General features: G+C 42.8%; 1 protein-coding gene across 1 annotated transcript in view; it reads left to right on the top strand.

Annotated features, from left to right (window-relative positions):
- ALPK2 (alpha kinase 2) overlaps positions 1 to 22,775 on the top strand; it is a 71,163-nt gene that overhangs the window by 30,256 nt on the left and 18,132 nt on the right. The window contains exons 3-8 of the mRNA XM_034774464.1: positions 663 to 3,266; positions 10,356 to 10,503; positions 13,275 to 13,402; positions 13,503 to 13,538; positions 19,536 to 19,810; positions 19,933 to 20,021. Of these exons, the coding sequence (XP_034630355.1) occupies positions 663 to 3,266; positions 10,356 to 10,503; positions 13,275 to 13,402; positions 13,503 to 13,538; positions 19,536 to 19,810; positions 19,933 to 20,021 (3,280 nt within the window). The remainder of the gene's footprint in view (positions 1 to 662; positions 3,267 to 10,355; positions 10,504 to 13,274; positions 13,403 to 13,502; positions 13,539 to 19,535; positions 19,811 to 19,932; positions 20,022 to 22,775) is intronic.

Here is a 22,775-nt window from a genome sequence, read left to right as displayed (position 1 = left end):
CAGGGAGAGGCAGGGCAGGGTAGCACCGAGCACACTCTCTCTCTTTCTCTCTCAGGTGCTTGGCTGACTGGTTCTTGCTCACATGTTCAAGGTCTAACTGATCATCATATGTGGGTCAGGAAGGAATATTTCCCCAAGTCAGACTGGCAGTAAGAGGGGTCACCTTTCTCTGCTGCGTGTGAGTGCTTGTCAGGATTATCTGGGTATATTTCATGTAATTAGGGTGACCAGATGTCCCTATTTTATAAGGACAGTCCCGATATTTGGGGCTTTTTCTTATATAGGCTCCTTTTACCCCCCACCCTCTGTCCTGATTTTTCACACTTGCTGTCTGGTCACCCTACATGTAATCATTTTCCTGCCATTGTGGGAGCCTCAAGCATTGGTGCACCTCAGTCCTTCCTATTCTCTGCCTGTGGCACATAAGTCTAATCTCCTGTGGGCTGTAATACTTTGGTCTTATTTTGGTTGTTGGATTTAGTGTGTGGGTGCTGGGAAGTGGTAGTGGCCTGTGATATACAGAACAAAGGTCAGACTAGATGATCTAGTCTAGTCTGGTCTTAAACTCTATGATTCTATGATGTATTAGCTTGTTTTCTACAGGATTACTGATACTATTACTAATAAGCAAGACCTTTTATGTGCTGTTCTAACTCCTACAGAGCTAAGTGATGGCCAAGGGGACAGAGGAAAAACATGTGGTGCTCTTGAGAACAGTGATACAGATACCTTCTATGATGAACCATGTAATGAATATCTGCCCAAAGCAAATTGCTGTGCAATTCTGGGATCTGTGGAACCTCAGTGTAGAGATTCTGATTCATCTTCAGCACATGACAAGCTATTGAAACCTCTTTATGAAGAAGATTCAGACTGTCACCTCAGATGTGAAAATAGGAAGCTTGAGAGCTTAGAAATCAGTCCTGCAGTTGTCAAAGCCACAGCAGTGAACTTTATCGGAAAGGCCAGTACTGAACCTCCTGTTGCAGTAAATATAACAGAAGATAATGAACCTGTCACAGCACTGGCAACTGGACTAAGAACAGCAATGGAGGGTTGCAGTGATTCTGATAGCCTACTAAAAACATATGAAGGGTGTAGCAGTACATCCATAAGAAACACTTCTCTCAAACAAACTGCAGAAACCGATGGTATGGGCCTGTGTTCTAGTACTGGAAATAAAATAGAAGAACCAGCCACTCATGCTTTAACAAATGATATCTTAAATGCCAAGGAGTGGCTGGAGCAGAAGCCAAACAAAGCATTAACTGATGATAATGGATCTATTCGAATGACTGCTGCCCAGGAAGGAAAGCTTGCCTCTAATAATTCTTTCCAATCTCATGATGCAGAATCTCCTCCCAGATTAATAAAGGCTCGAAGTAGTCATTTAGAACAAGACCAAGAACACCTAATTTACATACCAGATAGTTACATTGGTCAATTACCTTATACAGATCAGAATATACATTTAACAAATGATCAGATAATTAAATGTATAGATGAACTATCTACTAAAGACTCTCCTGTTATACAGAGCTACCCAGAAATAAAAGATTGTGTTTATCTCCCTGATCTTGTACAAAAAGAGGATTTATCCAGTAATTCCTCCTGTGAAAATATCAATCAATTTACAGGTGAAAAGAACTCTTCTGTTAAAGAAGTGAATAAAAGTTCTGAAGAGAATTTTCAGGAAAAAGGAAATGAATCAGACCTGAATGCACAAAATGACAGTAACTGTGGCACTTACCATCTTTCAAGAGATAATGACAGTGAAGATTTCCAAAGTGTTTCTGATTCACAGGACTGTAGTTACATTATACAGCTACATAACTTAATTAGAAGTCCGGAAACTGTAACGTATCAGGACAGACTGAAAAATCCAGATCAAGACAACAGTAAGACAGAGATAGGTGTGCAGCAGGTGGTCTTCAAGGCATTGTCTGAGGAGCAGTTTTTAACTGAAATTTTATTAGAAAAACCAAAAGATGAAGAAAACAAAATGGGTAGAGAAAAGAGAGATCTTGGAATAGATGAGGTAAAAAATATTGCAACTTTAGGTTTCCCAGGATTGGACAGCATTTCAGAAATTCAGCCTTTAGATTCTCAGCAGGGAGCATCAGAAGGAAATGCAATTATCTTTGACCATTGTTGCAAGATTGGGAGAAAGTTAAGAATGGACTCTTCAACAGATTCCACTTATGACTCTGGGCGGGTGGCACCAGTTAGCTTCTTTCAGCCTATAACACATGTTGGGAATGAAAATAATAGTACTGCAAGTCAAGACTGTAAAGATGTTGGTGACAAGGTGGATAGTTCCATCCTTTCCACCCAACATACAAACTTACAAGAAACTTTATCTGTCTCTGTAGAACCTATGAGCCAAACAGAAGGCTCCACTGTCAACACACTGGTAAAAGGATACTCCAGTGTAGAAAGCCTAGTGCAGTCTGAATCCACACAAATAGTACTTAAGGGGAATGAAAATTTGAACAAGTTGGAAACTACACCTGAACTATTGCAGTGTCAATGCCATAAAACAGCTGAAGAAAACAAGGAAACAATCTTGTGTGAAAAGAAAACAGAACAAATTCAAGAAGCCACTGAATATAGTCTAGGTGAAGGTGAAGTAGAGCCTTATATGCGTGCTTTGATTACTCCAGAGGAAGAGGAACATATTACAAGTTATTGTACTGGACAGTCCGATCCATCCCGGACTCCTTCCGTTCAGCAAATTGGAACACCCTGTAATACATACAGGAGTGGAAATACAACTAACTCTACTGAATATCATAAAACCAGGCAATTCATGGCTGGCAGGAGTCAAAACATGATTTCATCAGACTGTGTAACAGGGGTTTTAGTTAGGCTCCCAACATATGCCTCAGAGTACAGTCGTTTTCAGGAGGAGGTGCCACAGAGCAAATCTCAGCCATGCTCTTTAGCATTGACCACAGCTGATCCAGTCACACTAAGAGAAGAGAAGACAAAAACTCAAGAGGGGTCAAAACCCTGCAAGCACTTACTTGTTGGGCCTGAGGACATTAAGTGTCAGCAAGAAACAGCAAACAGTGGACATTCGGCTGATGGGGGTAAGAAGAAAATGTTGTCAAAGGTGCTGTCTAAGAAACCCCGACTAGAAGCAAAGGAAAATCTCAGCAAGAACTCCAGTTGCTTTAAAAAGGCCCTGAAAGCTAATGCAGGCATAATTCAGAGGAAAGAGAAGGAAGAGCAAAGAAAACTACCTGCTAAAAAAACCAGCAAAGGTAGGAGGGAGCTGTCTGTCTATTGTTGATTTTTTTTTTCTTTCACATCCCTCAGACTACAGTATAAATTTCAAAGAAATTTCCAACACACCACAAGCCTCCTTCAGCTAAACGAAATCAGCTAGAGATGTCATGCATTAATGTATGAAAATGTCCATTCTCTGAAGTAATAACCACTGCTCTACCATGCTGCAAATCTGTTCAGTCCTTGGCTCCCCTTAGTTGATAAATGTATCATATTTTATTAATTTTTATGCCTTTTATAATGTAGTTTCCTCCGTTTCGAGTCAAGGCTCAGGAACATAAAGTACGTTATGATTCCTGAGCCTTGAATCCGAGGGTGCTAAAGGAGTTGGCGGATGAGATTGCAGAGCCATTAGCCATTATTTTTGAAAACTCATGGCGATCGGGGGAGGTCCCAGATGACTGGAAAAAGGCTAATGTAGTGCCCAACTTTAAAAAAGGGAAAGAGGAGGATCCGGGGAACTACAGGCCAGTCAGCCTCACCTCAGTCCCTGGAAAAATCATGGAGCAGGTCCTCAAGGAATCAATTATGAAACACTTAGAGGAGAGGAAAGTGATCAGGAACAGTCAGCATGGATTCACCAAGGGGAAGTCGTGCCTGACTAACCTAATTGCCTTCTATGATGAGATAACTGGCTCTGTGGATGAGGGGAAAGCAGTGGATGTGTTATTCCTTGACTTTAGCAAAGCTTTTGATACGGTCTCCCACAGTATTCTTGCCGCCAAGTTAAAGAAGTATGGGCTGGATGAATGGACTGTAAGGTGGATAGAAAGCTGGCTAGATCGTCGGGCTCAACGGGTAGTGATCAACGGCTCCATGTCTAGTTGGCAGCCGGTTTCAAGTGGAGTGCCCCAAGGGTCGGTCTTGGGGCCGGTTTTGTTTAATATCTTTATTAATGATCTGGAAGATGGTGTGGACTGCACTCTCAGCAAGTTTGCAGATGACACTAAACTAGGGGGCGTAGTAGATACACTAGAGGGTAGGGATCGGATACAGAGGGACCTAGTCAAATTAAAGGATTGGGCCAAAAAAAAAACTGATGAGGTTCAACAAGGACAAGTGCAGAGTCCTGCACTTAGGACGGAAGAATCCCATGCACTGCTACAGACTAGGGACCGAATGGCTAGGTAGCAGTTCTGCAGAAAAGGACCTAGGGGTCACAGCGGACAAGAAGCTGGATATGAGTCAACAGTGTGCTCTTGTTGCCAAGAAGGCTAATGGCATTTTGGGCTGTATAAGTAGGGGCATTGCCAGCAGATCGAGGAACGTGATTGTTCCCCTCTATTCAACATTGGTGAGGCCTCATCTGGAATACTATGTCCAGTTTTGGGCCCCACACTACAAGAAGGATGTGGAAAAATTGGAAAGAGTCCAGTGGAGGGCAACAAAAATGATTAGGGGTCTGGAGCACATGACTTATGAGGAGAGGCTGAGGGAACTGGGATTGTTTAGTCTCCAGAAGAGAAGAATGAGGGGGGATTTGATAGAAGCCTTCAACTACCTGAAGGGGGGTGCCAAAGAGGGTGGAGCTTGGCTGTTCTCAGTGGTGCCAGATGACAGAACAAGGAGCAATGGTCTCAAGTTGCAGTGGGGGAGATCCAGGTTGGATATTAGGAAACACTATTTCACTAGGAGGGTGGTGAAGCACTGGATTGCATTACCTAGGGAGGTGGTGGAGTCTCCTTCCTTGGAGGTTTTTAAGGCCCGGCTTGACAAAGCCCTGGCTGGGATGATTTAGTTGGGAATTGGTCCTGCTTTGAGCAGGGGGTTGGACTAGATGACCTCTTGAGGTCCCTTCCAACCCTGATATTCTATGATTCTATGATTATTCCAACAGAAGCCATGCAATACAATAGCAAACACATTAGTGTCATGTTCTGAAATGGGTTGGTTTCACAATTATGCCACTGCCTTGAGGCTCCCCAGTATAATTACACTGTGTTGGGGATCTAAAGTGTTTGTACTGCTGGTAACTATTCCTATTATTTATATAATGCTCTGGATATGCATAACACTTTGGAGAAATGTAAGATGACAAAAGGCCCAGTTCTGTGCTTGCTTACACCGGTATAAATCCTGAGTGACTCTGCTGAGTCAATGAAGTTAAACTGGCATTAAACCAGCGTAAATAAAATGAGAACCAGGCCCACAGTTTCTGTCCCAAAGAACTTACAATTTGGAAGGACAAAACACAAAATGGCAGTAGTGTAAAAGTAACACAATTAAGCATTTATGGTTTATATAAGATTTTGCTGGGTCCGAGCTTTTCTTTTCATTTTTTTAAAATTACATTTCACATTCATGTTGTAACACAAACTACGTTTAAATCATGAAGAGGTGAGGCATGAGAGCAGGGGTGGAGAGTGACTGGAAGGAGGCTAACAAGCTGTTCAAAGACTCTAAGCAATATGCTCAAATAAATTTGTTAGTCTCTAAGGTGCCACAAGTACGCCTGTTCTTTTCTCTAAGCAAGCTAGTAATCTGTTTGAAGGCTCTACAACTAAGACATAGGTCGACCTAGCTCCATCCAGTGCCAGGTTTACAATGGCACCAGTGGCGCCATGCCCATGCTCCGAAGGGGCCGCAGCCTGCTTTGCTTGTACTGTGCCCTGAGACCCCACCAGCTCACCGGCTCCCCCCACCCCACCCACCACTTGCTCCTCTCAGCCTGCCTGCCGAGGGCTCCTCTTCATCCCTTGGCCCGACCCGCCGGCTTCTTTCTGACCCTGGAGAGACCCCAGTGCACCTCCAGCTCTGGGCAATCTCTGCTTCCCAGCACCTGTGGGGCCCCGCCTGTTTCCAGGATCTGAGCCACCTGGGACTGGTGCAGAAGCCTGGCCAGTCTCAGCCAGTTATGGGGGGACAGTGTCGGGGGCTTGGCTGGCCCCTCCAGGCAAGTGGATCCTGAGGGAGGCTGGCTGGGGCAGGCCCTGGCCTGGCTGATCACACCACTCCCGAGGGGCCAGAGCGATTCCCCCCCCCTCCCCTGCCCGGGACCTGCGCTGGCGGTTCAGCCCAGCAGACAGTCGCTTCCCAGCAGGGCCGCTGAGTGCGGCCAGGAGGCAGGGCATGGGGGAGGGGGAGGAGTGTCTGGAGGGCCAGGGGCGGGGTGCTGGGCTGTGAGGAGGTGGGGAAGATCTGTATGTGCTGGGGCAGTAGGGAATGGGAGTGCTGGGCAGAAGCGCTGTGCATTTGTGGCAGGGTCTGGGGGGTGCTGGGCATAGTGGGTCCAGGGGGGCTCTGGCCACAGGGAAACGGAGGGCTGTTCCAGTACTGAGTGGAGGGACTCTGTGGCATGGCATGGGCCCACCCCCGAGGGGGAAGGGGCATGCTGGCAGCACAGGGCTGGGCAGGCCACTGTGCATCTGGCAACTACCAGTTTGTAAATAGTGCCTTCGCACTGGGCTGGGCGGAGCAGGGCTGCCCCTGCCATGCCATGCCCCTGGCCAGCCGCTCACTCCAGGGACTGACCCCCCGCACCATGCTCCATTGCCCCCAAGGGCGCCAGGCCCACAAAAGGTTAATCCGGCTCTGGCTACATCACTCAGGGATGTGCCTGTGCAACGTAGCTAGGTTGACCTACCCCTCACTGTAGATGCAGCTAGTTTGATGGAGGAATTCTTCTGTCAACCTAGCTACTGCCTCTCGGAGAGGTGGATTACTTGCATTGATGGAAAAACCTCTTCGGTTGATATAGGCAACAGCTACACAGCAGTGCTACAGTGGCACAGCTGCAGTGATGTAGCAGTAGAGCTGGATCTCTGCTTTCACCAATCACTTGTTTAATTGAATGCATTCCTGTGTTTATAGGTGAGAGAAAAGATGTCTTCTTTGCATGACAATTTTTGTGCTAGCAATGACCTTAAAAGGGGATTAAGGGAGATGTGTTTAGCAGGCACAATAAATGACTAGTTCTGGTTAGGAACTTTATGCAGGGAGGTCTGTTGTATAGTTGCAGTCCTGTCAGTGTCTGTAATTGACAATGTAGACAAACCAGAAGTTACAAGAGGACCGAGTGCATTAAGAAAGAGGGAAGAATGTGTCCAATCCTCAAATAATGTAGGCCATGTAGAATGTAGATACTAAAAACATCTGTTTAGGTTCTGTATATTTCAGAATAATATTTAAAGGAAATATCATTCAAAGATTGTTCTGCAAATGTCCAGGCATACAGCAGACTGGGCAAGTTTTATACACCTGTATCTGATCCACTTTGATTTAAACTGTGTATTTGTAATCTATGGTTACTGCATGCAACTAACATATCAACATTTAGTATAGTATTGATGACAGGGTGAATCCGTTCTGGTGTAGTACTTCCCGGCTCTCCGAGCTCTGGTCAAGTGTAGTAGTCTCTTGGTCTATCCAAGGCCGTGATCAAGCATCTTGATGTTTTTGGTCTTTTGGCCTTGAGATGAAAACCTTGCCTTTGATTCTGGGACCTTGAAGTGAAAAAATTCTCTATGTTATATTCTCTTCTTTTCAGTCCACAGAGGAATGACCTGTGGTTAAGGTTGGGAGTTCTAGCTCTAGCTCTCACACACACTTCTTGCATGACTTTATGCATGCTTCAGTAAGATACTTCAAGCATGTGCCTAACTTTAAGCTTGTGAGTAGTCTCATTGTCTAAGATTTAAATGGCTAATGATTTGAGATGTCTCAGTTTTGAACACCCAACTTGAAGCACCATAGAGGGGCCTGATTTTCAGAAGTTGATTGCTCAGCATTTTCTGAAAATCACACCTCTTTAAGGCATTTCCAGTTAAAAACCCAATAGCTGAGGGTCCCATTATCACTAGACACTTAAATCTTGATAATTGACTTCAATAGAGCTACTCACTTGCTTAAAGTTAAGCACATACTTAAGTAACTAACTGAATCAGGGCTTTAGAGTCCAATTCTACTTTGAAACACAACTCTAAAAATGTGAGATTTCATGTTTATTGTTTCTCAGTCATTTCCAGTTCAAATGCCCTCAACTTATGAGTAAAAAGATGGGGGCTTTGTTTGGTGAGCTTGGTTGTTTTTGTTTTTAAACAGCAGCAAACTCCACTTGGAATCTGAGAGTCAATCTGCTATATTCCCTCTCTCACATCATCAATAGCAATAAGGATTCTGCTCACTAACTAGGGTGACCAGATGTCCCGATTTTATAGGGACAGTCCTGATACTCGGGGCTTTTTCTTATAGAGGCGCCTATTACCTCACCCCCACCCCATCCCGATTTTTCACATTTTCTATCTGGTCACCCTAGGTGATAAAGGAGTTTAGGCAAAATCAGTGCTACTTGGGTAACCACATTATGTTCACATTATTACACCTCAGTGATACCTGTGCAGCTTTATTATAGTTTAACTGACTGGCCCTTTAATCAGGGAGAAAGTGTATTGAATAAGACCATGCTATGTTTACATTACGACTTAAAAAAATGTATTAAGGCAAAGTTACAATAAAATTTTAACATACTACATTGTACATTACTTATAACTTATTCAGGATCAGGACAATATTCAGAGAACCTGGCTAAAGATTCCGGCTTGCTGGCTGGGGAACCCTCCTTCTGAGTATGCTAGAAAGAGTGACCAAATTTCTAAATACCTATCCTCTTGTTGGCATTTCTCTAGTGTACATACTTGATGGGAAAGCTTTTCCATTGCATATTTTACTATACCACAATTCCACAAGAGGGATTATGCATTTCCAATAATGTACAATAAAAAGTCTAGCTGCTAACAATAAAAAAGAAACTAATTTGTCCTTCTGTTTAAAATATATTAAGTAAGCAGGTCAGGGGATCTCTTAGAAGCTGACATTTTGTCATAAGAGGAATCTCTTTAATAATTTCCTCCCCAAACCATCTAATTCCTGGACACAACCACCACATGTGCACAACAAAGCCTGCCAACAAAGTACCTCCCTAGTAGCAAAAGTATGATGGAACTTACTTAACTGGAGTCAAATGTTATCTAGACAATAATTTATAAAAATAATTCTTTAGGGGCCACACAAATTGTAGATGTATATACCCTTTCCCACATAGAGACAAACTCATCCAGAACAATTTCTTTGTCCAAATCCATCTCCCATGTTTTCAACCGGGGTGTTTTCTTATCAATGTCCTTTTCAGTCAAAATTGTGTGTATTTTAGAAATTAAATCTTTTGTTCCTGCTTGCTCCTGCGTCAACTCCTCAAATGTGATTAAAGGCCTAAATAGGGCCACCTAATATCCAGATTTCACAGCAAAATCTTTGACTTTTCAATGTTGAAAATACGGGATCTTTATATTATTTACATTATTACATCTCTCTTGGTATGATTTCAAATCAGGACCCAAGAACAGCTGCCTGAATTGAGTAATCACAGCTCTTACCAACAACGAAAAGTCACTTTGATATTTCCTAGGGATATTTTCCTCATCATTAATGAAAATAGCTAAGGGGAGGGCCTTGGCAGTAGAAATTTAGAAAATATGTCCAAAGCCACTAAGGTAGTCTGGATGAATGAGTGATATTTTATTTTTGGTGACCTACATTTCATTTTAACCCAATCATTATAAATATCTCCAGTCTTGTTCTCATTTTAGCCAATGTTTGCATGTTCAATTATTAACCCAACGGATCACATTTCTTATTGTGATGCATAATAATAAGCCAAATTAGGGAAAGCTAGTCCATGCCTCTTTGTAGGCTTATACAGAACGTTAGAACTCACCCTTTACTATTTGTTTCCATATGAATATTAATAGTGCATCCTGACACGTTTTTAATGTCATTTCAGAGATACCAACAGGGATGCATTGAAACAAAAATAATAACCTTGGGAGGACATTCATCTTTACCAAGGCTACCCTACCTAGCCAAGAAATTTCATATTTGTTCCATTCCTCCAAGTCTTTTATTATTTTATTCCACATTGGAGGGTAATTTGCCTTCATATTTATTCCTAAATATTTTACAGTCTTTTACCCATTTAAATTTATGTAGCTGACATTTTGAGGTCCCTTTAAAATGGCAAAGTAGTAGTAGTATTTTCTGATTCTTAACTGTGGATATTTCATTTCAAGCCCCCAAGTTACTGAAGAAAATCCATGCTGAGCTGTTCCCTGATTGTTCTGGAAATATTAAATTATGCTGTCAGTTCGGGGAAATTCATGAAGACTCCATCGTTACCTGGATTAAAGATTCAAAGTTACTAGCTCGAGTGAATCGAAGGTAAGGAGGGATCCTAACTGGCACTTCCCAAAATATTTTGAGATTATCTTTTGTGGGAAAAAATTAAAGGGTCTAATGATAAACTCTTGGTGAGAGCACTGTAGTGCAATGACTGGGACAATAAAACAAACTGACTAAAACAAAGTAGTCAGAGTTTGCAGAGTGTATTAATAATATCAGACATTGTTTCCCTCCTTCAAGGTAGTTCCTGTCTGCTTGCTTTAGCTGTTTCATATCTCTTCCCATCAGACTGTGAACTACTGAACAAGATCATGCTAAGGTGAAATTCCAGCAGCTGGGCCGAAAGATATAAACAAGCCTGGCTAAGATATGAGAAACTGGGAGATATGAATCTCTAAGGCTTAATAAAAGCAGCTTCTTCGAGGAACAGGAGAGGTCACATCCTTTGAACTTTAAGTTCTGTTTTAAATGGCCCTTTAAACTGACAAGGGTTGGGTATGAGCGAAAATTATCTTACTCCTTAACCCAGCCAATTAAATTATATCAGGGTGACTGGGCAGCAGTGCACCGAGAAAAGTGGAAAATGAAAGTTTTATCTATTCAGGAGAGTTAGGCACCTAGCCTCTTTTGAAAATCCCACTAAGCACATGTAGGCACCTAAATACCTTTACAAATATGGACCTTAGTCCCCAAAGACTTTCAGTGATACTTAGGGCTCCCTAGTACTAACGTGAGTTTTGAAAACGGAACTTCGGCGCCTAAGTCACATGGGCACTTTTGGAATTTTTACTCCCTCTTCCCGTCTCTTCAGCCCTTTCATTGTGCCCTTTCAATCCACTCCTCCAGTCTGTGGGGTACATTTACACTGCAGTAAAAGACCCGCAGTACGGCTGCAGCTATCCCAGGACATGGAGCTTGCATGGCACTGGCTGTGGAGCTATAAAATTGCAGTGTAGACACTCACCAGGTCTCAGGGCCCAGGCTCCAGCTAAAATTGGATAGCCCCGCAGCCCAAGCCCCACGCGCACGAGTCAACTGACCCAGCCTCTGAGACTTGGTGCCACTGGGTTTTTTTAATTGCAGTGTAGATGTATGCATAAAATCACAGAAATGTAGGACTACAAAAGACCTTGAGAGATCACCTAGCCCAGCCCCCCGCAATGAGGCAGGACCAAATAAACCTAGACCTTGTACCCCTAGTCTTGTCGCCATATAGACAGTATGCTTTTCAGTTGACAGCCTGTCATAGACCGTACACTGATATAACACCCAATACAATGGGGCCCCGATGCTGATAGGGCGTCTCTGGGCACTACTGTAATATAAATAGTAAATAATAAAGGTTAAGAGATAGCTATTTGAGCCTGTGGGTTTTGCCATCTTGAACGTCACAGTTCTTGGAAAGCAGCCCTTCCCTAAATAGCATTACAGCACTAAGCAACAGTGATCCAAGAGTGGCATAAAAATGGGGGTTAGCATAGCTGAGTGCATGTACTAGTAGAGTAACTGAGCAGATCCCAACACTCACCAGATCACATCAGATGTGCCATTCTTAGCTGCTCCAAATGATGCTGCGGAGTGGCAAATATATAATATGAATGAAGAGGGAAAGGAGAAAACAGCTGGACAACTTATTACTAGTCCTAAACAAGAGCAGCTTTAAGTATAGACTGGATGCTGCAGGTGGCTAGCTAGGGTGCTCCATTTTACCAGGAAGGGGTGCGTGGATACAGAGTAGTTGCAGTGCAGGCAACAATCCAGGGGTTTATTGCTAAAGCATGAGCTGCACAAGGTCAGATAGCCAGAAAACACATTTCCTACCCTAGAAAAGAGCAGAGGAAAAGAAGTGGGAGGGGTTAGGTGGGCAAATAAAGAGAGGTGGAGAAATCAGGAGAAAGAAAAAGGTAAGGATCCCAGGGAAAGGAAGAGAGATGAGAGGCGACTAGGGAAAAGGAAAAAGATCTGGGGGACCCATGGAAAAGAGATGGAGAATCCATATTGTTTATTCAGGTTGGGAAGAGGAAACTAAAGATTATTATTGATCTAGGGCCCCAATTCAGCACTTACACACATTCTTAACCCTGATTGAAGTCAAGTTAATGGGTGCTTACATGCATGGCTGAGCAGGGCTGGCCTTAAGCACATGCTTAAAGTTGAGCATAGGCTCAAAGATAAAATATAAGGTGCCGATACACCAGCCTTAGTCTCACGCACACAGTCAAATTCAGCCCTGATGTTAGCAAGCACAACACCTTTGCTTTCATTCATGTCAAAAAGTGGTCCATACCAATATCCAATACCTAGACATGTTTCTTTGGAAGGACGCACTCTATTTCCATGCAGAGCTGCTCTGAATATCCAATCAACAGTATTTGTCTCTTAGTCTACAGGAAAATATACTTTACATGCTATGTTAAGAGACTACAAAAAACATTCCATCTTATGACTTCTAGTGTCATGTTCCCCAATACACGTGCCCTGCCTGTCGTAGCAAGTTTACCTGTGAAATCAATATGAATATTAAAAACTCATAAGAGTTTCTAATATTGTAATATAATCAGATTCTATGTAGGTTTGGTAAAAGTATTATTTTCTCTCAGGATATGATGAAAAAAAATCTACTGGGCAATACAAAACAGGCTGAATGCTTCCAAGTGGGGTTTGAAAAAACATCAAATCTATTCACATCCCTTTTGAATCACGCTCTTTTCAGCATCATTTAGTCCAAAAAATTGGGTGGTCCTGAGTAAGTTGGTTAGAAAAAATGTTTTAAAATACTAAACTGCAAATGTTAATAACTTCTATTCCAGTGCAGGGGATGATTCGCCAGTGTCTTTGGCAATAGTTCAAACTAGCATAAAAGACCAGGGATTGTATTATTGCTGCTTGAAGAATGTTTATGGAAAGGTGACTGCTGAGTTTAACCTGAACGCTGAAGGTAAATCCCAGCACACTGGCTTTTAAATTATAAGAACAACGACCAACACCATTTGAATTCTGCATCAGTACAGTGTCTCTTTCCTTTTGTTCCCTTGCAGTATTGAAACATCTTTCAAGTTATCAGGATATTGAAGGTAAATACATTCATTGTTTGTTTCGAATACCTGCCCTTACTAATTGGCACACTTTTGTCAATAAAATATAAATAAAAATCAACAATAAATGTGTAAGTATAGATGTTAATAGGCTCCTGAAGGTAAAGGACCAGGTTTGTTAGTTCTTTGCATTGCTCTGGTGATGCAAAACAGCTGTATAATAAAAAACAGATAGTTAAACCAAGCTGACAGCTGCTTTGCATCATCAAAATGTGCTGATGGTTTCAGTGAATCTGGCCCAATGTATTTCATTTCTCTTAATGTGAAAATAAATGATGAGCAAAGTTACCACTTTAATGATGGTCCCAGGTATGAACTTATGGAAAGAATTTTCAAACAAGATCCCAAAAAAAACATGAACAAAAATGTACATATTTACCTGCACAATTGCAGTGGTTTCATATGTAAATCAAATTGCACTTGCAAATAGTAAATTAGGTGCCTGAACAGCTGTGTTCAGGTCAGATCACCCACTTTGCACATACAGTAATGATTCTTACAGTTCTCCCTCCCTTGATCAGAGGAATGAACTGTTGTGTGTGATGCTGGCTGTTCTAGAATTAGGAACAGAATCATTCTTCGCAACACATCTTTTCAGTGAGGAAGTTATGTCTTTTAAATTGTCTCAGGGGAAATTAGTGCATCCACAAAAGCCTGCACTCATCTTTTGCATACCAAAACACCTCCATTTACACACACAAGTCAAAAGATACATAGTAGGAAAAACCCAACATTTTTAAAAATACAAACTTTGTTTGGGATACTAACACTCAGATTTACAATTTCTATAGAATTATAGAAATGTTGGGCTGGAAGGGATCTCGAGGAGTTACCAAGTACAGCTCCCTGCACTGAGCCAGGACCAAATAAACCTAGACCATTGTCTAACCTGTTCTTAAAAACCCTGACAGACGATTGTCTAACCTGTTCTTAAAAACCTCCACTGATGGGTTTTGCTCAACCTCCTTTCATAGGCACCGACTCCGTGGGTGCTCCAGGGCTGCAGCACCCATGGGGAAAAATTAGTGGGTGCTCTGCACCCACCGGCAACCCAGGTCCCCTCACCCCCCCGCCCCGCCCTTCCTCCTCCTCCTCTTCCCCCTCCCCCTGAACACGCCGCGTCACTGCTCCTCCACCTACCTCCCAGCGCTTCCCGCCCGGCTGCTGCCAAACAGCTGTTTTGCGGCATAGCAAGCTCTGGGAGGGACGGGGAGGAGCGGGAACATGGCGCACTCAGTGGAGGAGGTGGGGCCGGGACGGGGATTTGGGGAAGGAGTTGGAATAGGGGCAGGGTGGGGGTGGAGTTGGGGTGGGGACTTTGGGGAAGGAGTTGAAATGGGGGCGGGGCAGGAGTGGGAGGGGGGGCAGGGGCGGGGCCTCATGGAAGGGGTGGAGTTGGGGGGGGATGGTGGCAGAGGGGGCATCGAGCATCCACTGGCGGGAGCAGAAGTCGGCATCTATGCCTCCCTTGGAAGTCTATTCCAGAATTTAACCACCCGTATCGTTAGAATTTTTTTCCTAATATCTAATCGAACTCTCTCATCCTGCAAATGAAGCCCATTACTTCTTGTTCTAACTTCAGTGTACAATGAAAACAATTGCTCCTCATCCCCTTTATAAAAAGCCTTAACATATTTGAGGACTGTTATCAGGTCACTCCTTCAGACAGGGGTGAAAGTAACTTAATGGACTTACTGGTATGCAGGGCAGCCAGGTCCTGGGCAAGGTTTGTGGGGGTGCTCTGGGCCCCAAGAAGGGGCAGAGCCTCAGGCAGAAGGGGCGGGACTGTGGCCAGACTCCCCCAGCCAGCCCTTCAGTGCTGCCGGCCTGTGCCAATCCAGGCTCCGGCAGCGATTTAAAGGGCCAGGGTCTCGGCCGCTGCTGCAATAGCTGCCCCTTTCCCCTGCCCCTCCCTATCAGCAGCCCTACCTGTATGGTCAACTATGTACCAGTAGCCACTTTCTTACTGGTATGCCATACTGGACCGTACAGGCTTACTTTCACCTCTGCCCTCAGACTTCTTTTCCCAAGACTAACATGCCCATTTTTTAAATCTTTCTTCATTGGTCAGGCTTTCTAAAGCTTTGATCATTTTTATTGCTTTCCTCTGGATTCCCTCCAATTTGTCCATATCTTTCCTAAAGTGTGGCACCCAAAACTGGACACAATACTCAGCTGAGGCCTCACCAGTTCGAAGTAGAATGAGACAATTACCTCCCACATACGACACTCCTGTTAATACATCTCAGAATGTTATTAGCCTTTTTCACAACTGCATCACACTGTTGACTCATGTTAAATTTATGATCCACTATACGCCCCAGATCCTTTTCAGCAGTACTACCACCTACTCAGTTATTTCCCATTTTGTACTTCTATTTGTGCATTTGATTTTTTCTTCCTAAGTGAAGTCCTTTGCACTTGTCTTTTTTGAATATCATCTTGATTTCAGACCAAATTGTCCAATTTGTCAAGGTCATTTGAATTTTAATGCTGTCCTCCAAAGTGCTCCCCGCTTGGTGTCATCTGCAAATATTATAAGTTTATTCCCCACTCCATTATCCAAGTCACTAACGAAAATATTGAATAGTACCAAACCCAGGACAGACCCCTGCAGGACCCCTTTAGATATGTCCTCCCAGTTTGACAGTGAACCATTGAACACTACTTTTTAGTACGTTTTTTCAACCAGTTGTGGCTTAGATGAAATTACCAATACTATGTTTCCCTAGTGTGCTTATGAGAATGTCATGTGGGACTGTGTCAAAAACCTTACTAAAATCATGATATAGCATGTCAACAGCTTCTCCCTATCCACTAGACCAGTAACCTTGAAGCAGTAATTCTGGATGATTACCTAATCATATAGCAAAATCATCATAATATACATTGTCAATCTGTATTGGAAAGTCACGCAGCTTGATTTTCAAAAACTCTGATTAACAGTGGTGGGGGGTTTTGATCACATAGGCACATATTCTAAGCCAACATTCACAATGCATCACATATCTTGGTGAATGCACTTATCACTAAAATTCAGGTCTGGAGTTTAAACACTCCGATATTCGGGAGCATCTGAGCAGAGGATTTAGCCCATTTGACCCATTTTATAGCTAGGGCCAGTTACAACAGTCAGATCTGGTTTGGGATTTTGAATTTTTCCAAACTTCAGAGGTGTTCAGCTCCAGAGTTGTGGCTTGGGTACTAATGGTTATGTATCTGTAGGTCTGATTGTTCTCCTTAACCTCTGAGGATAGGACAAGAAGCAATGGGCTTTAATTGCAGCCAGGGTGGTTTAGATTGGACATTAGGAAAAACTTTCTAACTGTCAGGGTGGTTAACCACTGGAATAAATTGCCTAGGGAGGTTGTGGAATCTCCATCATTGGAGATTTTTAAGAGCAGGTTAAACAAATACCTGTCAGGGATGATCTGAATAATACTTAGTCCTGCCATGAATGCAGGGTACTGGACTAGATGATCTCTCAAGGTCCCTTCCAGACCTATGATATGATAGTGTTTCCAAGGTGCAGCCCGAGACACAACACTCATCAGAGATTAAATTAGCTTTGACCCTGAATCCTCTTTCATTATACCATTAATACATGATAAATCATCTTTTCCTCTTGCACCAGAAATGCCTTCAGACCTTATAGATCAGTCATCAGTGCAATATTTCTTTGACAATTCTTTCCCATTATGCGTTGCCCCTTGCTGTCCCAGTAAAGGCAAAATTCCCCTTAAAGCTAATGGGAGTTTGCAGAATTGTGCCTTTTATGGAATTCCTGTAGTATAAAACAGGTTGAGTTAAATGGACAGATACTTTCGATGCATTTGGTGCACTGCCACTTCACACACAGTAACTAGTGAGATACCACCGCAACATGTCACAGTAATAAAGAAGGAGAAAAAAAAAGAGGAGCAATAAGATATTCTGGCATAAAATCTTCCAGTGCTATTTGAACACATGGTATTTGCAAGTTGTCTGCTGTGTAACTTTACCCAAGGAGAAGGGCAAGGATGGAGATCTGGAATATTTTCCCCATGTGTTATCTTTTATTTAATCAGACCGGAACATCTTGCAATGCATGTGCTAAAGATAGACAACGCTTTGCAAATTGGTTTATCATTTCTGAACATACTGTACTAGTCAACTACTTCATTCAGATGGTTGATTTTTTTCTTGTTTCTCTTTGAGGAGTAGAATTAATCATTCACTTCCTCTTTAAAACAAATGGAGGGCTTTTCATCTAGCAATGCTGTATAACTTGATAAAAAAACTATAATTGGAGATAAGGAGCCCTTTTATTAGAGTACTGTATATAGACATACACTGTTCATTCTTTGCTTCAAAGGGAGCCAAAGGTTTACATAGTCTAAATTGGAGATAGTCACTTTTGCAAGCAGAAAGACTTTGGACTGCACCACTTAGGGCTTTAGGTTTTCTTCTCTCACTTTTCATTAACACAGGAGAAGTTGTATGTACCTAGAGAGATGAAAGTAGTCCTCACTCTATGTAACTCTGCAGCAGGGTGACCAGATAGCAAGTGTGAAAATTGGGATACTTTCTTTTTCCCCCCATGGGGCAGGGAGTATAGTTGCCTATATAAGACAAAGCCCCTAATATCGGGACATCTGGTCACCCCACTCTGGAGATCAGAAACGCAGGTAGAATTTTTAGTTAATTTTCTTCTACAATCTTGCCCTTTTCTCCACTCCAGTTTTTTCTTTTACTCTTTTTGTATTTCTCTGCTTCTTCTTCCTCTGATATTTTGTCTGTATTTTCTTGGTAACATTATTCCACACATTTCGAAATTGAAGTCAGTAATTCCGCAGTTTTATTCAGTTTTAACAAACTTAAGCAGATGTTTGTCATCTCAGTGCAACCTATAAAATCCACAGGTGACAGTTCGAGAAATTATGGTTCAAATGTATGCCTAGTTTCACCCCCACTGAAATCAATGCAGTTACTCCACAGATGAATGTGACACAATATTTTATGGAGAACCCGAGTCTACACAAAACCACCTGTGGAATAAAAGTCATAGAATCATAGAAATGGAGGACTGGAAAGGACTCGATAGGTCATCAAGTCCAGTCCCTGCACTGAGGCATGACTAAGTATTACCTAGACCATCCCTCCTAGTCCTCCTATTATCTTCTCTCCTTTCTAATCAATCTTTAACCTAGTGCTTACTGTTTTAAAACACAAGTATTCAAGATACAAGATTTAGCATGTAATTCTGCAGCTCTGGGACTGATCTGAAAAATGTTATTGATGCTATTATTATTATGTATATTATGGTAGTACCTGGTCCAGATTGGGACCTCCTTGAACCAGGTCTCTGTACAAGCACACAGGTAAACAAGGTTTCTGCACTGAAGAAATCTGAAATCTAAAGTTAATTTTTAAACATTTTTTTTTCAAATTGTAAAATAAGCTAATGCAGAATTGACAACACACTCACATCTTCAGGCTTTTCTAAAAAGATTAGGCCTGATTTCCAGGGAGGTTAGGTGTGCAATCACACATGCAAATAGAGCACACCCTAGCTGTGTGTGTATTTTGTAGACTCAATGGCCCAACTTTCCTGCCTTCTCATGGGAACAAAAAATTTGAAGCAAATCACTGCCACCACCGACTTCAGGTTCTCAAGCAGCTGTAGTGGCTTCACGTACATTTGAGGATCCAGTTCAAAATTGCCCTGGTTGTTTCTAAAATCCATTGTGGATTTGCTCCAGCCTACCTCATGGACCCTGTAGCTCTCTATTTCCCTCTCTACTCCATCAATGAGACTCCCTCTCTGTCCCTCCACAGTGTTTCGGCATTCTCTTCAGCAGTCTTTCCCCATCAGAACAGCCTTCTTTCCACCTCTTTCCCCTATTCTTTTCCTTTCACTCTTAACAGTCTCTTTCTTTGCAATTTACTGTGCATATGGAAAGATGCTGTACAGAACACAGTTTCATTGTGGTTTAGGTTTGGAAGAGATTGAATTCATTCAGCTCATGTTCAGAGAAGACTTCATCAGCGATAGCTATTTTGGTGGCAACCTGCATGGAAGAATTGCAACGGAAGAGTTACACTTTGGTGAAGGGGTGCACCGGAAAGCATTTCGAAGTAAAGTGATGCAAGGCCTAGTGCCTATATTCAGCCCCGGTCATCCCTGTGTTCTTAAAGTGCACACTGCTATTTCATACGGGACCAAAACCAAAGATGAACTTGTTCAGAAGAACTACAAACTGGCAATGCAGGTAAACTCCATTTTCCTCCATAAACAAACATTGTGGGAATAGCTGGCTTTGAAATTTTCAAACAGCTGGCTGTGTTAAATGTTTTCAGTAACGCTGCATTGGCATTCCTGTTTGTAATATAGGAATGCTATGTTCAAAATACCGCAAGAGAGTATGCCAAGATATACGCAGCAGAAGCAGAATCTTTGGAAGGCTTTGGAGAAGTGCCAGAGTGAGTATGTATATTATTCTGAGCTACAGTGGCCATCTGGCTCCTGGAAAATATTGCTGGGGAAGAAAAAACAGGCATGCTGAGAACATATGGGGTACCACTGCAGTCATATCTTAGATCATACTTGGTAACGATGAAATGGTAAGAATGATTCTGTCTTCCAATTATAGAGAAAAATAGTAAAATCCAGTGAGTAGCAGAGATTCAGAAGCAAAGGGCCTAATTCCGATCTCACATACACTGATGTAAAGAGTAATCCATATATGTCGGTGCAAGTACACCAGTGTAAACCCAGTGGGAGATGAGAGTCAGACCCCAAAGCTTTCAATTAAAAATAAAACCTAACAAAAAAAAAAACGTAGAATTTCTGAAAGCTGGTACTAAGTCTCTTCTGTTTAGGCAAGTCACTTGAGCCCATCTGTGCTTAAGCCACAAAGTTTAGCTCTGGTTCTGGACTCTTCCCATGTTTGGGATGTTCATATTGAAGGATTGTCCCAGTGTAGAGAGCGGGTTTGTCTATGTGTGGAGATCAGATTAGTAATTTTAGTACAGACCCGTCGCTGCACCTCAGGTTGGGAAGTGACACCTCGTGAATTTTGCAACAGATATCTCAGATATTTTTCAAAGGATTTGCTGTTCCCGTGTATGGCTACCATATATAGTCAGATGCCCTAAGGATGGTTGAAATTCCACCTGTCCATGACTCACCTCAAGGATAAACCTCACATGCCTGTGAGCAGCCTAAGTCTCCATCTCCTTGTAGAGGACATAAGATATCTGCTTCAGCTGCATCTGAATCACTGAAAAAAATTAGAGTGGATGAGTTAACTATTTTCCCAGTAGTCTCTCTATATATAGAGAAAGATGATTCTATTTGGATCCCAATCCAGAAAACAGTGAAATAAAACAGCTATATGCTGACCCAAAGTGAGCTGAACATTAAGCTAAATCCTGGCTTTATCCAAAACAGCAGGTGGTTTTGGTATCCACACCACCTCTTTCCATCTTTACTAATTAGAATAATTTATATACATGCCATTCATGGTGGCAGCTATTTCATACAGCACCAGAAGGAAAGAGGAAGGCTGGACTGCTTCCATTTGGTTACTCTGTATGCAGTATGCGTGCTCAGCATGACTGGTTTTTATTTTCTCCATAGCTCTGAGATAAAAGCAGGCAACGCTGCACCACTGAGTTTTAGGGGGGGAAGCAAAGCAAAGAAAGGGGTTCTCAAATGAGCGTAAAGGGACCTACATGCCCGAGACTGCATTTAAGAGGATTTTTCGGTGGGACCTTTTAAAACCATGCAGTAAGGAAGGGCTATAAGTCTTGCGGCGTTTACTGCAAGCTGCTGCTACTACTACATTGGTGCCTATAAAGAATTTTCCAAATGAGCTCTGTTGATATCACACAAAATGCAGACTCTGGAATGCTTTGCTAAAGCAACTTGTTCAGTACCACACGCTTTCCTTAAAGGCAAATACCATTCCTGGCAACACCCCTGTAAAGGGAATGAGAGGTTTTACCAAGTGAGAGAAAGATCCTCCTCCTCCAGAACTGCAATCTTTACATCCTGAGCTTCTAGTGAGGACACCGTTGTATCAGTATAAAAGGGTACAGCTTTTCCCGAATGGCAAAGGGAATAACTGGACAGGTGTCAGGCCCCTTTATACCAGCATTCCTGCTCCACACTAGGGCTTTTACCCATTTAAATACATTGGTTAAAATAAAAATAAAAACCACACCCATAAACCAAATAGTTATACCAGTAAAAATGAAGTGTAGACCAGGCCTGAAAAAGCAGTAAGGAAGAGTTCTCCAGGTCCGTGCCCATCTGCTCTATCTCCACGCCATCTCAGGCCTCTGTATCCCATCAATTATATGGGCAACACTCGAATTCATTTCAATATGAGCTGTGTGTACCAAATTATGCTGGGAATCAGGCCCCTTGAACACTGCCATTTCCAGAAGTAGTGGTCTTCTCCTTGAGAGTTATACTTCTGGGTGTGACCACCACCATTTTGGAAATATCGATTTAAGGGATGATGCTGGATGCAGGAAGGCATGTGACTGGAGAGGAGCACACTTCTCTGGGGTTTGCCATAACTTCCTGTAAAGCAGTGACTATTGCTCCATACATTGGTTATCACAGGCACTGCCTGGAGATCTTGGGAGCTGTATAATAAAATATGGCGATGTCTTGTGATAAACTCCATTTGATTTCAAAATAGCATTATCATCATGAGATACTGGAGCCTGATTCTGTGCTTACTAGCATCAGTGTCATTCACCAGTGACATCAGTGGAGTTACTCTTAGGGTTTCTCCTGCCACCCTTCACTGTATTAGCAGGGAGGGCCGGCTCCAGGCACCAGCGTAGCAAGCAGGTGCCTGGGGCGGCCAATGAAGAGGGGGACGGCACCTCCGGCCGTTCAGCGGCAATTCAGCGGCAGGGCCGTCACTCCCTCTCGGAGCAAAGAACCTGCCGCCGAATTGCCGCCGTAGAATGAAGTGGCGGTAGAGCTGCCGCCGCTTGCAATCGCAGGTTTTTTTTTTCCCTGCTTGGGGCGGCAAAGATGCTAGAGCTGACCCTGGTAGCAGGGCACTCCTCCGGAGCACTCCTGTGTCACTCCAGTGTAAACAGAATCAGGCGCATTCTGAGGTTTCAATGCACTTCTCAGAAGCCGAGATGCAGCAACAGCAATGAACTCTGGTAACCAAGAGGTTCATGTTGGCAGTGAGATAAGTAGTTTCT

Source organism: Trachemys scripta, chromosome 6, assembly GCF_013100865.1.
Source record: "Trachemys scripta elegans isolate TJP31775 chromosome 6, CAS_Tse_1.0, whole genome shotgun sequence".
Classification (NCBI taxonomy): domain Eukaryota; kingdom Metazoa; phylum Chordata; order Testudines; family Emydidae; genus Trachemys; species Trachemys scripta.
Note: the sequence above shows the minus strand (reverse complement) of the source record. Positions and strands in the feature narration are given on the sequence as shown.